Raw genomic sequence first — 18,119 nt, forward strand, 5'->3', positions numbered from 1 at the left:
TCACTATTTCATCTCCCATCAGTACCCATTCTTCTATTGTATTTCTTTCCCATTTCAGTCAATTGTTGCCTATTATTCCCTTTGAAACTCACAACAACTTTTGGTTCTTTTAGTTTATGCACGTGTAGTACCTTAATTTCCTAAACTTCTGCAATTTCTTTAATCTGAAGTTCATAATGAATAAATTAAGACCAGAGCCCATAATTGGACCCAGAAATGTTTTTCAGTTTAAAATCTGGTTTCAAATTCTCTCTCTCACCATTATACTGTTATTGTCTATTTGAAACCTTCCAGTACCTCCAGGTCTTTTCCTCATGTACAACCTTCTTTCAAGATTCCTAAACCAAGTGTTGGCAATTATTAAATCATTTCTGTAAACTTCTGCTAGGTAGCTTCCCCTTTCATTCCTTTCCTGCAGTCCATGTTTTTCTGTTACTTTTTTCTTTCTCTTCATTTTCCTTCTATCAAATTCTAGTTTTGAGTCCCCAACCACAACTAAATCTTCACCTCCCTTACGGATCTGAATATTTTTTCATATCATCACACACTCTTTCAATCTCTTTATCATCTGTGAAAGGGAATAGGCAAATAAAATTGTACTATTGTGCTGGGTGTTATATTTGTATCCATCTTGGCTACAATAAAGTATTCACTATACTGTTCATGGTAGCTTATCAACATTCTTATTAGTTAATAGACATAATCCCGCATTAACCCTCTTTGCTTTTTTGTTGATACCCTTGTAGGCACCTGACCAGAAGTTCTATTCTTCCCATCACCATTTGTCCTTAATTTTTACTGCATCTAACTTCAACCCAGACATTATTCTTTTTAAATTATCTAACCTGCCTACCTAATTAAACAGTCTAACATTCTATGCTTCAACCTGACCAGTACCTGCAAAAGTCGGCTGTAATGAGCATAATTTATTTCGAGTATTATACTGGCACAACAGAAACACACAGTAAAGACAATAAAGTATAAGCCTTAATGTCACACTAACAGAAGATAACCAGCAAACATTATAGTCAATACATAGTTCGAGATCAAAGCAAAAGTTATCAACAGACAACAGTGAACATTCCATCAAGTGAGTGCACAAAGGAATGAGTCCTCTGAAAGGCAGGTGCATGGTTACAGCCGATCAGAGGGGTCCTGATAGGTGATGTGACATGATCTCCAAGGGCATGGCATCTTCCCACAGAGCACTTCTTGAGGAAACAGCTTCTAGATTGCAGTACCACCATTGGTGAGGGCTGGAGGCAGGGATTGGTAATTAATACGCATATATACCCTGATAAGTTTTTGACTGGTGTATATTTTCAGCTTCATGTTGCTGTTATTACAATACCAGTTTTATTCTTCCTGATGAGAACATCCTCCTCAGTAACCCCCATCTGGTGATGCAAATGGGTGACTATTTTACCTCCCGAATATTTTATCTGTGAGGATGCCATCCTCATTAAGTTATACTGTAGAGCTGTAGATCCTCCTTGCTTTTAGCTGTTCACAGTACCCAGACTGAAGGGTTTTGTTGACTAATATTATAAAACTAGCTCAGTCAATCATCCACGTTGTTGTTCTTGCAACAATTGAAAAAGCCATTACCAGTCTTCAGGAACATTTGTCTATGTTAATGATTTTTGTGGTTACATATACACTCAGCTGAAAAATGCAATTTACATTTTGCCATAAGTGTTTCACCTGAATTTATCTGACAAAACATGAATGGTAAAACATATATTTTATTTAGTGACTGTAGTTGGCACCAACTGAGGGCTGAGGCAACAAAAACTTCAACAATACTATTTATTCCATAATCCAAAGCACAAGACCGTGGTTCATAAACATGAAAGGTTTGAAACAAGGCATATCAAGCACCTAGTCAGTAGTGATACTTGGAATGCTACCCTTATACCAACACAGATGGAGAGGAGATATGACTCACATCTTGGTGAAATGACAAAGTTGTGAATGCTGTTACTATCAGATCGTGTGAAATGCCCCTTCAGTTGTGAGACGTGCATATTTTTACTCACTCTTTAGGTGAAAAAGATCAAGACTGGAAACAGAAGTTATGAGAAGAGTACATAGATTATCAACAGGCAAATAGAAGAAGATGAAGCTAATTCATGACAACATAGTCTGTATTACAAAGGGACTAGTGGCCAGCCTGTATTGAATATTGTCTCATAACCAACTGCTACATAAATATCCTTCTATTTACGGAGCCGTTTTTTCCAAGCCTCGTAGAACTTCTGGACAGTGCTGCATAAAATCATCATTTAGAGGTTTAGTTTTCACAAAATATATATAAAGTAATTACAAGAACTGAAAATTGAGGGAAAAATGAAATGCCAGGCACTAGTACTGAATCTTTTCCACAAGTATTACAAAGAGGGTGGTCAGCTAGCATCGAAAAGGTGATGTCACATTTCCTATTGGAAACCAAGACAAAATAAATGAACTGATGACTTACTTTTACTTTTGAGGCACACACTGTCTGAATATCATTTTCTAACACTGAACATTTTTTGGCTATGAGAGCTGACTCTCAATGCCATCACTAATGTGAGGAACCAAGATTGTGATGATTCCATATTTCATATCTTAATATTAATTTTTTACATAAAATTTCAATAACAATATAAAGTAAAAAGGTTTACATACCGAGTGTGCAGTGTCGAGGTCTTCACCACAACAGTGACATTTACCTGGACCCAAAGCTGAAGTTTCGTCTATAAGCTCATTTACTGTATTCAACACTGTGCCTGTGAACATAGTTTTGGACATCAGAAGGATATATTTTAACATATTAGAAACAGTACAACTGATAATATGTAGTTACATGATGTATCACTTTTTATATTTGTTAAATGCTGGCTAACGTGAAGTATACAATGAACCCATGCCAGCTCTAAATTTAACATACAAGGGCTACTCCCCCCCACCCACCCACAGGTCCAATTGTCACAAAATTAAAACTACAGTGAAAACCCAATGAAGTTCTGCTTATCTGTATTACACAATATCTCTAGTATGCCAGTCAATCGTATCACTTGCACTTGTCAGTCCTGCGCATTCGATGAGCACACAAACATGCCTTGAACAATAGTCCCACATAAAACGAGAAGTGAGTGCCGTCATTAAATTTCTTCATGCTGAGGATGCAATGCAGTCAAAATTAATAGACAAATGAGTAATGTGTAAAGTGAAACTTTCATGAGTGACAGCAAAGTGTGGCAATGGTGCAAGAACTTTGAAGCAGGACGTACATGTATTCATGAGCCAGACAATCAGGGAAGGAAGCGAGTATCGACTGATGATCTTGTTCAGTGAGTAAATTGGATAATTTGAGACAACTGTCGGTTCACAATTTCTATGGTGAGTGATTCATTTCCTAAAATTTCAAAGGTGGCTCTCTATACCAAGGTGTTGTGAGACTCAGTACCACAAACTCTGTGCGAGATGGGTTCCAAAGATGCTGTCCAACAATCACAAACCAATGTGAATGGGCACTGCCTTAACATTTCTCTGAAACTATCCTTATGAAGCACAATTTTTTTGAATAAAATTGTGGCAGGGAACGAAACATGGGTCCATTTCAAAAGTGAAGGAACACAAGAGCAGTCCAAACAGTAATGCATTATCATTTCCAGAACAAACCAAAAATGTGCATATGAACTTTCTCAATCATATATATATATATATATAAAATAGAAAGGAACTTCCACAGGGGTAAAATATATTAAAAACAAAGATTCCAAGACTTACCAAGGGGGAAAGCGCCGGCAGACAGGCACAATGAACAAAACACACAAAGACACACACAGAATTACTAGCTTTCGCAACCGATGGTTGCTTCTTCAGGAAGGAGAGGGAAAGACGAAAGGATGTGGGTTTTAAGGGAGAGGGTAAGGAGTCATTCCGATCCCGGGAGCGGAAAGAGTTCCCTTAGGGGGAAAAAAGGACAGGTGTACACTCGCACGCACGCACGCACGCGCACACACACACACACACACACACACACACACATATATCCATCCGCACATACACAGACACAAGCAGACATATTTAAAGGCAAAGAGTAAGGGCAGAGATTTACAATGGCAGAAAACATATGAAAATCTTATAACTACACTCCTGGAAATTGAAATAAGAACACCGTGAATTCATTGTCCCAGGAAGGGGAAACTTTATTGACACATTCCTGGGGTCAGATACATCACATGATCACACTGACAGAACCACAGGCACATAGACACAGGCAACAGAGCATGCACAATGTCGGCACTAGTACAGTGTATATCCACCTTTCGCAGCAATGCAGGCTGCTATTCTCCCATGGAGACGATCGTAGAGATGCTGGATGTAGTCCTGTGGAACGGCTTGCCATGCCATTTCCACCTGCCGCCTCAGTTGGACCAGCTTTCATGCTGGACGTGCTGACCGCGTGAGACGACACTTCATCCAGTCCCAAACATGCTCAATGGGGGACAGATCCGGAGATCTTGCTGGCCAGGGTAGTTGACTTACACCTTCTAGAGCACGTTGGGTGGCACGGGATACATGCGGACGTGCATTGTCCTGTTGGAACAGCAAGTTCCCTTGCCGGTCTAGGAATGGTAGAACGATGGGTTCGATGACGGTTTCGATGTACCGTGCACTATTCAGTGTCCCCTCGACGATCACCAGAGGTGTACGGCCAGTGTAGGAGATCGCTCCCCACACCATGATGCCGGGTGTTGGCCCTGTGTGCCTCGGTCGTATGCAGTCCTGATTGTGGCGCTCACCTGCACGGCGCCAAACACGCATACGACCATCATTGGCACCAAGGCAGAAGCGACTCTCATCACTGAAGACGACACGTCTCCATTCGTCCCTCCATTCACGCCTGTCGCGACACCACTGGAGGCGGGCTGCACGATGTTGGGGCGTGAGCGGAAGAGGGCCTAACGGTGTGCAAGACCGTAGCCCAGCTTCATGGAGACGGTTGCGAATGGTCCTCGCCGATACCCCAGGAGCAACAGTGTCCCTAATTTGCTGGGAAGTGGCGGTGCGGTCCCCTATGGCACTGCGTAGGATCCTACGGTCTTGGCGTGCATCCGTGCGTCGCTGCGGTCCGGTCCCAGGTCGACGGGCACGTGCACCTTCCACCGACCACTGGCGACAACATCGATGTACTGTGGAGACCTCACGCCTCACGTGTTGAGCAATTCGGCGGTACGTCCACCCGGCCTCCCGCATGCCCACTATACACCCTCGCTCAAAGTCCGTCAACTGCACATACGGTTCACGTCCACGCTGTCGCGGCATGCTACCAGTGTTAAAGACTGCGATGGAGCTCCGTATGCCACGGCAAACTGGCTGATGCTGACGGCGGCGGTGCACAAATGCTGCGCAGCTAGCGCCATTCGACGGCCAACACCGCGGTTCCTGGTGTGTCCGCTGTGCCGTGCGTGTGATCATTGCTTGTACAGCCCTCTCGCAGTGTCCGGAGCAAGTATGGTGGGTCTGACACACCGGTGTCAATGTGTTCTTTTTTCCATTTCCAGAAGTGTATGTAATGTGTCCGCTGTGCCGTGCGTGTGATCATTGCTTGTACAGTCCTCTCGCAGTGTCCGGAGCAAGTATGGTGGGTCTGACACACCGGTGTCAATGTGTTCTTTTTTCCATTTCCAGAAGTGTATGTAATGTGTCCGCTGTGCCGTGCGTGTGATCATTGCTTGTACAGCCCTCTCGCAGTGTCCGGAGCAAGTATGGTGGGTCTGACACACCGGTGTCAATGTGTTCTTTTTTCCATTTCCAGAAGTGTATGTAACTGATTCTATAATTTATTTCGACTATTACTTGTAAGTATCTTCCATTATAGTGTGAAATCAGTAATTGTTTTGTAACTTAAATTCTATTGTTTATGTATAAGCAAATATAAATTCTGTACTAATTATAAACATTTGGACGAACAACTACTAGTAATCTTAAAGTGTCTATTTGGTTCAATTTGAAAACATGTAAGCAAAGCCAGCCCTTAATTACCCCCAAAGAATTGACAGTTTTGTCAAAAGTATTGTTTAGATAACTATATATGTTAATTTCATGATTTAAACAAATAATTTGGCTTAACCCTTGTAGTAGAAGAAACTGTTTGAGAGAACCAATTATTGATGTGTTCAGCTAATTTAATGAGTTAAGTTTTAATTGTAATTTCTGTAAATTAAACTTCAAACAATGTGTAGTTTCAGCACCTATTATTGTAAGAATATATAAGAGCCCGATATTTGGACCCGAGACAGTCAGTGCATGGCCGAGCTTCAGACGAGGAACCTATGTTCGTTAGAGCAACAACAATGCATTAACTAAACAGTAAATAAGTGTTCCACCAATGTTGTATGTTGTTGTTGTTGTGGTCTTCAGTCCTGAGACTGGTTTGATGCAACTCTCCATGCTACTCTATCCTGTGCAAGCTTCTTCATCTCCCAGTACTTACTGCAACCTACATCCTTCTGAACCTGCTTAGTGTATTCATCTCTTGATCTCCCTCTACGACTATTACCCTCCACGCTGCCCCCCAATGCTAAATTTGTGATCCCTTGATGCCTCATAACATGTCCTACCAACTAGTCCCTTCTTCTTGTCAAGTTGTGCCACAAACTCCTATTCTCCCCAATTCTATTCAATACCTCCTCATTAGTTATGTGATCTACCCATATAATCTCTAGCATTCTTCTGTAGCACCACATTTCGAAAGCTTCTATTCTCTTCTTGTCTAAACTATTTATTGTCCATGCTTCACTTCCATACATGGCTACATTCCATACAAATACTTTCAGAAACGACTTCCTGACACTTAAATCTATATTCGATGTTAACAAATTTCTCTTCTTCAGAAACGCTATCCTTGCCATTGCCAGTCTTCATTTTATATCCTCTCTACTTCGACCATCATCAGTTATTTTGCTCCCCAAATAGCAAAACTCCTTTACTACTTTAATTGTCTCATTTCCTAATATAATTCCCTCAGCATCATCCAACTTAATTCGACTACATTCCTTTATCCTCGTTTTGCTTTTGTTGGTGTTCATCTTATATCCTCCCTTCAAGCCACTGTCCATTCCGTTCAACTGCTCTTCCAAGTCCTTTGCTGTATATGACACATTTACAATGTCATTGGCGAACCTTAAAGTTTTTATTTCTTCTCTATGGATTTTAATACCTACTCCGAACTTTTCTTTTGTTTCCTTCACTGCTTGCTCAATATACAGATTGAATAACATCGAGGAGAGGCTACAACCCTGTCTCACTCCCTTCCCAACCACTGCTTCCCTTTCATGTCCCTCGACTCTTATAACTGCCATCTGGTTTCTGTACAAATTGTAAATAGCCTTTCGCTCCCTGTATTTTACCCCTGACACTTTAGAATTTGAAAGAGAGTATTCAAGTCAGAATTGTCAAAAGCTTTTTCTAAGTCTACAAATGCTAGGAATGTAGGTTTGTCTTTCCCTAATTTTTCTTCGAAGATAAGTCGTAGACACAGTATTGCCCCACGTGTTTCAGCAATTCTACGGAATCCAAACTGATCTTCCCTGAGGTCGGCTTCTACCAGTTTTTCCATTCGTCTGTGAAGAATTCGTGTTAGTATTTTGCAGCTGTAACTTATTAAACTGATAGTTCGGTCATTTTGCACATCTGTCAACACCTGCTTTCTTTGGGATTGTAATTATTATATTCTTCTTGAAGTCTGAGGGTGTTTCGCCTGTCTGATACATCTTGCTCACCAGATGGTAGAGTTTTGTCAGGACTGGCTCTCCCAAGTCCATCAGTAATTCTAATGGAATGTTGTCTACTCCTGGGGCCTTGGTTCAACTCAGGTCTTTCAGTGCTCTGTCAAACTCTTCCCACAGTATTATATCTCCCATTTCATGTTCATCTACATCCTCTTCCATTTCCATAATATTGTCCTCAAGTTCATCGCCCTTGTATAGACCCTCTATATACTCCTTCCACCTTTCTGCTTTCCCTTCTGGGTTTCCATCTGAGCTCTTGATATTCATACAAGTGGTTCTCTTTCCTCGAAACATCTCTTTAATTTTCCTGTAGGCAGTATTTATCTTACCCCTGGTGAGATAAGCCTCTACATCCTTACATTTGTCCTCTAGCCATCCCTGCTTAGCTATTTTGCACTTCCTGTCGATCTCATTTTTGTGACATTTGTATTCCTTTTGCCTGCTTCATTTACTGCATTTTTATATTTTCTCCTTTCATCATTTAAATTCAATATTTCTTCTGTTACCCAAGGATTTCTATTAGCCCTTGCCTTTTTACCTACTTGATCCTCTGTTGCCTTCACTACTTCATCTCTCAAAGCTACCCGTTGTTCTTCTACTGTATTTCTTTCCCCCATTCCTGTCAATTTTTCCCTTATGCTCTCCCTGAAACTTTGTACAACCTCTGGTTTAGTCATTTTATCCAGGTCCCATCTCCTTAAATTCCCACCTTTTTGCAGTTTCTTCAGTTTTAATCTACAGTTCATAACCAATAGATTGTGGTCAGAGTCCACATCTTCCTCTGGAAATGTCTTACAATTTAAAACCTGGTTCCTAAATCTTTGTCTCACCATTTTATAATCTATCTGATACCTTCTAGTATCTCCAGGGTTCTTCCATGTATACAACCTTCTTTCATGATTCTTAAACCAAGTGTTAGCTATGATTAAGTTATGCTCTGTGCAAAATTCTACCAGATGGCTTCCTCTTTCATTTCTTATCCCCAGTCCACATTCACCTACTATGTTTCCTTCTCTCCCTTTTCCAACTCTCGAATTCCAGTCAGCCATGCCTATTAAATTTTTGTCTCCCTTTACTACCTGTGTAATTTTTTATCTGATCATACATTTCATCAATTTCTTCATCATCTGCAGAGCTTGTTGGCATATAAACTAATACTACTGTAGTAGGCGTGGGCTTCATGTCTATCTTGGCCACAATAATGCGCTCACTATGCTGTTTGTAGTAGCTTACCCATACTCCTATTTTTTTTAAATTCATTATTAAACCTACTCCTGCATTACCCCTGCCTGATTTTGTATTTATAATCCTGCATTCACCTGGTCAAAAGTCTTGTTCCTCCTGCCACCAAACTTCACTAATTCCCACTATATCTAACTTTAACCTATCTATTTCCCTTTTTAATTTTTCTAACCTACCTGCCCAATTAAGGGATCTGAAATTCCACACTCCGTTCCATAGAACGGCAGTTTTCTTTCTCCTGATAATGACATCCCCACCCAGACATCCGAATGGGGGACTCTTTTACCTCCGGAATATTTTACCCAAGAAAATGCCATCATCATTTAACCATAAAGTAAAGCTGCATGCTCATGGGAAAAATTACGGCTGTAGTTTCCCCTTGCTTTCAGCCATTCGCAGTACCAGCACATCACACCAATAGGATGTGTGTTAAAGCACTGACAGTGTCTGGTCAATTTATTAGAAAAACTGTGAACTGTGTGGTTAGGCTTTTACTGCTCCCAGATGTTCAACAGTAAAGTATTGTAGCAGTATGTGGATGTTGGCCTGCAAACTTTTAATGAGGCTTATGGAAAGTTAAAACAATACTGCACTGGCTATATAACTTTCTAACATTTTAGGTGGGGTTGGTCAGGGGGGGGGGGGGGGGGCGGGTGGGGGGGGTGGGGCGGGGGTTGTGAACAGTGAAAGTAAAAGACTGTGAAATGTAACTGTGCTTCTGTCAGCTACGTCATTTACAGTAGACAATAGCTGCACATCCACACCCCATTTTTCAGCCAGTATGATGACGCCAAGGACAATCAACAAACAAAGAAATAAAGCAGGCAGAACCATCACCATTGGAATGTTGGTTGCTGTTGCAAATCCTATTCACGGCCAAGAACCAGGTATCACAAAAGATTCACATGTTGTTCTTTCCAATTACAATTATTGGTGTGTGTAGTAGCCTGATATTATGGCTTTGTTGCTGAAAAGTTTGTCCACTGCAACTTATTTATCCAGTTCCTCCCTTCAACAGTTGATTTCATTCTCTTTTCATTTCTCAATGATTCTCTTTGTAGCTGAAAACAGCTGTTGACCTCCAATCTACTATGCATCTCAGTGAACAAATATTGATGTGTACAGTATTTTCTATTATCCCACTTTACAGTTTCCTTTTTTATCATGGCTATCAAATTTTACTAATGTAAGGAGACACGGTGCGTCTAACATATGTTCGGCAGAAAGCAGAGTTGACCATTTGCAGCATAGTCAGAGGTTCAGACAGTTCTGTGACCGTATAGGCTGCAGATTCCTCGACTTGCACCAAAGGGTGGTTGGGTTTTGGATTTCAGTGAATAGGTAGGGTGTCCACATACACAGGAGGTGGATACACAGGTAGCAGGGTCTGTGTGGCGTGGACTGGGAGGTTTATTAGGTTAGAGGGTTTGTTGAAAACACAAGACGGGTTTCAGTCACAAAGGGTACAGGTTGAACACAGGAAGAACGTAGATGCAGGAACCATTAACAGTTGTAAATTGTTGTAGCTGTGTTGGGAAAATACCAGAGTTCCAAACATTAATAGAAAGCACTGATGCTCAAATTGTTATAGGCACCGAAAGCTGGCTAAAGCCAGATATAAGCTCAACCGAAATTTTTGCAAAGAACCCAACGGTGTTCCGAAAGGGAAGGCTAAACATGGTTGGCAGTGGCATGTTGGTTGCTGTTAGAAGTAGATTAACTTGTCGCGAAATTGGAAGTAGATACTTCCAGAGATTTAGTATGGGCAGAGGTCATTGTTGGCAACTGGAATAAAATAATAATTGGATCCTTTTACCAACGTCCCAATTCAGATGACACAGTTGCTGAAAGGTTCAAAGAAAACTTGAGTTTGATTAGAAACACATACATGACTCATACGATAATAGTTGGTGGAGACTTTAATTTACCCTCGATATGTTGGCAAAAATACATGTTTAATTCCAGAGTTACGCATAAAATATCATCTGAAATTGTGCTAAATGCATTCTCTGAAAATTATTTCGATCAATTAGTTCATGAGCCCATGCGAATAGCAAACGCTTGTGAAAACACACTTGACCTCTTAGCAGCAAATAATCCTAAGTTAATAATGAGCATCAAAACCGATACAGAGATTAGTGAACACAGGGTTGTCGTAGCGAGATTGAATATTGTAATCCCCAAATCCTCCAAAAATAAGCAAAAAATATACCTATTCTAAAAACCAGATAAAAATTCACTTGGCACCTTCCCGAAAGACACTCTCCACTCATTCCACATTAATAATATAAATGTAGACCAGATGTGGCTTAAATTCAAAGAAATAGTATTGGCAGCAATTGAGAGGTTTATACCAAATAAACTTAACAAACTTGGTACACAAAATGGGTTAGAACACTGTTGCAGATACAACAAAACAAACACGCCAAAATTTAAACAGACACAAAATCCCCAAGATTGTCGATCTTTTACAGAAGCTCATAATTTGCCATGGACTTCAATGCGAGATGGTTATAACAGTTTCCACAATGAAACTTTTGTCTCGAAACCTGGAACAAAATCCAAAGAGATTCTGGTCATATGTGAAGTATGTTATTGGCAAGAAACAATCAATGCCTTCTCTGTGTGACAGCAATGAAGATATTATCAAAGACAGTGCTGCCAAAACACAGCCTTCTGAAATGCCTTCACAAAAGAAGACAAAGTAAATATACTAGAATTCGAATTGAGAACAGCTGCCAACATGAGTAACGTAGAAGTAAATATCCTAGAAGTAGTGAAGCAACTTAAATCACATAATAAAAGCAAGTCTTCTAGTCCACACTGTATACCAATTAGGTTCCTTTCAGAGTATGCTCATGCATTAGCTCCATACTTAACAATGATGTACAACCATTCGCTCGACGAAAGATCCGTACCCAAAGACTGAAAAGTTGCACAGGTGACACCAATATTCAAGAAAGGTGGTAGGAGTAATCCAGTAAATTACATGTCCATATCGTTAACGTCAATATGCAGCAGGATTTTGAGACATATATATTGTGTTTAAACATTATGAATAACCTCAAAGAAAAGTGTCTATTGACACACAGTCAACATGGTTTTAGAAAACATCGTTCCTGTGAAACACAAGTAGCTCTTCATTCACATTTCTGGAAGGCTTTTGACACTGTACCACACAAGTGGCTTGTAGTGAAATTGCGTGCTTCTGAAATATCGTCTCAGTTATGCGACTGGCTTTGTGATTCCACCTCAGAGAGGTCACAGTTCATAGCAACTGATGGAAAGTCATCGAGTATAACAGAAGTGATTTCTGGCGTTCCCCAAGGTGGTGTTATAGGCCCTTTGCTGTTCCTTATCTATATAAATAATTTGGGATACAATCTGAGCAGCTGTCTTAGGTTGTTTGCAGATGACGCTGTTGTTTATCGACTAATGAAGTCATCAGAAGATCAAAACAAATTGCAAAATGATTTAGAAATAATATCTGAATGGTGCAAAAATTGGCAGTTGACCCTAAATAATGAAAAGTGTGAGGTCATCCACATGAGTGCTAAAAGGAATTCATTAAATTTCGGTTACACAATAAATCAATCTAATCTAAAAGCCGTAAATTCAACTAAATACCTAAGTATTACAAATATGAACAACTTACATTGGAAGGAACACATAGAAAATGTTGTGGGGAATGGTAACCAAAGACTGCATTTTATTGGCAGGACACTTAGAAAATGTAACAGATCTACTAAGGAGATGGCCTACAATACACTTGGTCATCCTCTTTTAGAATACTGCTGTGCTGAGTGAGATCCTTCCCAGATAGGACTGATGGAGTACATTGAGAAAGTTCAAAGGAAGGCAGCATGTTTCGTATTATCGTGAAATATGGCAGAGAGTGTCACGGAAATGATACAGGATTTGAGCTGGGCATCATTAAAAGAAAGGCATTTTTTGTTGCGCTGGAATCTTCTCATGAAATTCCAATCACCAACTTTCTCCTCCAAATAAGAAAATATTTTGTTGACACTGATCTACATAGGGAGAAGAGATCACCATGATAAATAAGGAAAATCAGAGCTCGTATGGAAAGATATATGTGTTTGTTCCTTCTGTACGTTATATGAGATTGGAATAATACATAATTGTGAAGGTGGTTCGATTAACCCTCTGCCAGGCACTTAAATGTGATTTGCAGAGTATGCATGTAGATGTAGATGTAGATGAACAACATATACATATGCAGCTAAAGTCTTTCATAAATGGGAAGCCCAGAGAAAGCCTTTATCCAACAGTGGATAACGAGGAAGCCTAGAGATGTTCTTTATCCAAGAGTGGATGTCATTTTTTATGCACAGATGGCTGAAAGGGACAATACACCAACAATGAGGATCGTGATGACTATGCAGCTTGTATACATGTCAGATGATGCTGACACTACAGTCTGAACTGCCACCATTGACCCACTTGCCACACTAAAACTGAGATGGCGGACATTTACCACCAACACTTAGCTATTTATGTTGCACATGTACACTGATTACTTTTCTCCTGCTATGCACCTTGCCCCTTGGACAGCGGAATTCTTGTGGCACAGCTACTGTATAACAGGAAGGTTCCCATTCCTATGCAGTACTGTCATTCCAGCCAGTCACAAGATACACACTACAGTGTCATTCAAACACTAGAACATCTAGAATTGGTAGCGTGACAAAGGAGAACAGTGTGCTTTATGGCCTTGAGCATACAATTAGCACAGCTGTGTCAGCGTGTTTATTTTGGTGAAGTTATGTGAAATGAGAAGAATGTAACATTAAAGTCAGCAAAAAGCTTTTTTCTTTCTGGACTACTACTAATATACAGGAACATTATAACTGGACCTATGTAATTCTATATGATACATTTGGGCATACAACACTAATGATTTCAAAAATAAATGTGCTTTAGCAACAATCATATGCATTTTGCAGCAAATAACTTTAATGGTTGCATAAGTCTTTTGCCATTGTTTTATAAAAAAAAAATCTGCCATTTACTGATTTAACATTTTCCCTCTTGCATTAATGTCAGTGTTGTTTTTATTGTGGTCATCAGTCTGAAGACTAGTTTGATGCAACTCTAAATGTTAGTCTATCCTGTACAAACCTCTTCATCTCTGCACAACTACCACAATCTACAACCAGTTGAAGCTGCTTAACTGTATCCTTCCTCAACAATTTTTAAACCCCGCCCCCCCAACCTCTCTCACACACACACACACACACACACACACACACACACACACACACACACACACACTACCTTCCATTACCAAATTGACAATTCCTTGATGCCTCAGGATATGTTTCATCAACCAATCTCTTCTTTTAGTAAAGCTGTAACACAAATTTCTTTTTTCTCCAGTGTCAATACATACAAGAGATATGAATATCTTGATTCTTTCCTTGCAAATGTCATGCAATTAGATCCATTAACCTAATCATTATGAAATATATAGAAGTATAGACTATTTTTTTTCTAATTAGTCAGGTTAAAGATGCAGGAGCTTATAATGTTATTTGGTATGAATGAGGGAACATGCCACATGGATACTGTTAGTATGCTACTTTAATGTTTTAAAATTTTGACAGATATACACGAGAGGAGATGTGTGAGAATAATTTGTACGCTCAAATAAAAAAAATAAAAAATAAATAAAAAAATAAAATAAAATAATAATAATATTTGAAACAGAACCATAGTGTGATTAAAAAACCCCATACTTCTTTTTCAATTTCACAATTTTTATTTACTTATTTGTCACATTTTATACACTTTGTTGCTCCTCTCAAATACTCTTTAAACAATAATGGCAGGCTGGGTAGTACTGTAGTCAAAGCTGAATAATACATAAAGACGAACTGTGAATGAGAACTGTTACGCCAGCATTATGGGAGTGTCTCTTACAGTATGAAACTTGAAAAAATTAATGAGTGTAGTGTAGTGAGGAAACATGTTTTCTTCTAAAAAAGACAAATGAACTGTCTGAAACTGGATTTAACCTCAATGATTTCTCATTTCAATAATTTATAATTTAATAGCAAGCAGTCAAAGTAATAGAGGATTGATGGTGGGAGGAGTGTGGTGGTGGTGGGGTTTGAAAGCAATTGGTGTTCACCTTACTGTCTTGAGATTATCCAGTTTTCAGACAGTTGAGAGAATATCTGGAAAATAAATAAGATTAAGGTTTAGGATGATGAAATCATTAGAAAGGTCATAATGAATAATGTTCAAATAATTTGCACTTTAATTATCAGTCTAGTGACCCTGGAGGGTACCAGTAATGTTTTAAGTACTGAAAGACAGATGGGAGTAGTTTCACTAGAATCAAAACCAAATTACAACCCTTAGGCTGTGCTTTCCTGATGTGTAAGCCACTTATCACCTGTAAACTGGACTCACGTCATATGAGAAAAATGTACAGATGTCTCGCGTCATGTCACTTGTCAGGTGCTGCCTTCTGTTGTCAATTTCTAAAATTACTTTGAAAGAAACAGTAGCAAGTGACTTGCTGTAATGACTGATTGAGCCAATGTGAGCTTGTACTGCTGTGAGTTTCATGTGTGAAATCTTCAGGTTTTGCAGTTTGCTGTAATTATGCTACAAATATGTCATGTTGTTAGAGTGAGCAAGAAATTCTGGAAGCTCAAGAGGAATAATTTAATGAGTCTGGATTGGAGAGAGAAATATCTCTGTGATAACAGGCTGACGAGAATTCATGTTCAGCTAAGCTGCATTCTGCTACAATTTTTCATCACTTGGGACCAGAAAATGTAGCACGTATTTTTGGCAAAATTCATATCTATTTTTTTGCTAAATATGCATCTACTTTTGCCGAAATCTGCAACTATTTTCTTTGTTTGTAAATGATTAGACATGCAAATTTAAAACGTTGTCATGTTACATGAGTGAAGACAAACAAATTATTAGTTCTTTGAAACTGATTGTTAAAAAAAGTGCTCATTGGGAGCTTTTTGACTGGAATGTTCGCTTATGCAAAAACTTCAACACCAAATGGCCTTAGTTTTCTTCGCTTGGCAGTATTTAAGCTTTCAAAAATGATTGTCCTGTTGAAAAGCAGCAGCATTTTCCTGCCAGTTAAGTGTATGCATATCCGATGATTGGTATTTCTGGACATTCTCTTTTCCCACACAATTTGAAGATTAAAACATCTGCACACTGCTAATTTTGACCTTTCATGGGCATTCATAGCCCTACGATCCATCCTTGACACCGCTACAAAGACAACTAACGAAGCACTTAGCGTAGAAGTAGAACCAAACGTACGGCAACTCGATTTTAACGTTAGGGAAATTTCAGCGCCATGAAAAAAGTTACAGATTTTGTTTTACAATCACTATTGTGCAGTGGGCAGGCACTATAGGTTATAGTGGCAGATGGTCACGAGTATAAAGAGACTAGAATTTTGACTGCCACAGGGGATGGAGCGGTGTAACAAATAAACATGTGTGTTTCTTTCTTATAAAACGCTAGGTCCCATGGCTGAGTACTACTTTGCATTACGCAAACAGACCATTCAACTGTCCACAATTGGCATGGCAACAGATCAATGATGTACAATGCCAGCAACAGCTTACAATTTTGATATTATATGCAGAAAAAAAGCTATTTAAAACTCTCTCTGATAAATGGCTCACATGGATGCAATCCGCTACGAAACAAAGCTATTACGTAATTTCACATTTGAGGCAGGATTCGCATCAATTTGCATTTATTGCAAAATGTGATTTTTTCCGGTCCCTTTTCATCACTAATATTGTTGGTACAGACACTGCCGCTTTAATTACATTTCAGTTCTGTTTTATTTATCTTAATCTCAACTCTTTTACACATGAAGCTCATTATGAGGCAGCATATAACATGAGTTCTCAAGATTCATTTGCAGAAAACAAGGCAGTTCACTGTAAAACAAGCAGGAAGGAAACAAAATGATATTGCTCTGAATTTGACATACCACTCTGCATATACAGATTATTTTAGCCTTTGGCATATGAAAGACATTTTCATATGAAACTACTCAAGAACTTGCCTCAGACTTTTCTTTCTGGAAGGATAATTACACTTTTGGCCATCATTATAGTAAAATTTGTACTCTACAAAAGAATTCAAATAAATATGTAAAATAAACCTTAAAGCTTGGTCTTTTTGTGTGTATCACCTTTACGATATATCAAAACAAAATTACCAGTAATGTTTCAATGATGGCAAAAAGGGCTGGTTTTCCGGACTCAAAAGTTTTCTGTGTGGCATGTTCTCAAAATGTTAGTGTACATGTATGCTGATCAGTATCCCCATTTATAACTATTGTTTGCCAGCTTTGATGATTACAATGAAATCAGCAAAAGTAGTGTACCTTTTATTTGTTGCTGAGGGCTATCATTAGTTTGTGCTTCTGTTGCGTTAGCTGCTTCACTTTTCTCTGAATTTTGCCTGCCTCGTAAACTGTACTCAGGCCCATTGGCGTTGTCCATGTTACTCTTGTCTACCACTAATAACGATCCATCAGCTAACGCACAGTAACGCATATGCCTTTTGCAACCCTGAAAAATAAACATGTTAATGAAATCTAATTACAGAATACAAATGATAATTGGCAACAATGTGAGAAATAAAAAACACCATCACTTCAAGTTTATTTCTTAAAAACAAATTATTGCAGATACAACTCATTTTCCTCAAAGTGTTATGGATATGATTTTGAGGGGTGGCGGGGATGAAAGCGACTAGTGTTCAGTTTATTGTCTTGACATTATCCAGTTTTCAGACAGCTGAGAGGACACCTGACAAAAAAGTAAGATTACGGTTTAGGATGATGAAATCATTAGAAATTGAACACACACTTAGAACGAAAAAGGACGAGGAAATCTGTGATGACATCTTCAAGGGAACCATCCTGCCATCAAACAGCTGGGCAGGGATTAGTAAGGCCCTTACTCTAAATGTAACTCCAGTGCTTTAACCAATGTGTCACTTATCGTGCATACAAAACTTTATCAATGGGCCAACAATTATGGTGCTGATTATTATTGCGGTCAG

The 18,119-nt window shown here is 39.2% G+C and overlaps 2 protein-coding genes across 2 annotated transcripts in view; both read right to left on the reverse strand.

Annotated features, from left to right (window-relative positions):
- LOC126278599 (gastrula zinc finger protein XlCGF57.1-like) overlaps positions 1-18,119 on the reverse strand; it is a 486,383-nt gene that overhangs the window by 388,568 nt on the left and 79,696 nt on the right. The window lies entirely within an intron of this gene.
- The window catches only part of LOC126278598 (zinc finger protein 726-like), a 232,057-nt gene that overhangs the window by 134,275 nt on the left and 79,663 nt on the right, over positions 1-18,119 (reverse strand). The window contains exons 4-5 of the mRNA XM_049978820.1: positions 17,437-17,623; positions 2,671-2,771 (exon numbers count right to left, since the gene is read on the reverse strand). Coding sequence (XP_049834777.1) covers positions 2,671-2,771; positions 17,437-17,623 — 288 coding nt within the window. The remainder of the gene's footprint in view (positions 1-2,670; positions 2,772-17,436; positions 17,624-18,119) is intronic.

Source organism: Schistocerca gregaria, chromosome 6, assembly GCF_023897955.1.
Source record: "Schistocerca gregaria isolate iqSchGreg1 chromosome 6, iqSchGreg1.2, whole genome shotgun sequence".
NCBI lineage: Eukaryota > Metazoa > Arthropoda > Insecta > Orthoptera > Acrididae > Schistocerca > Schistocerca gregaria.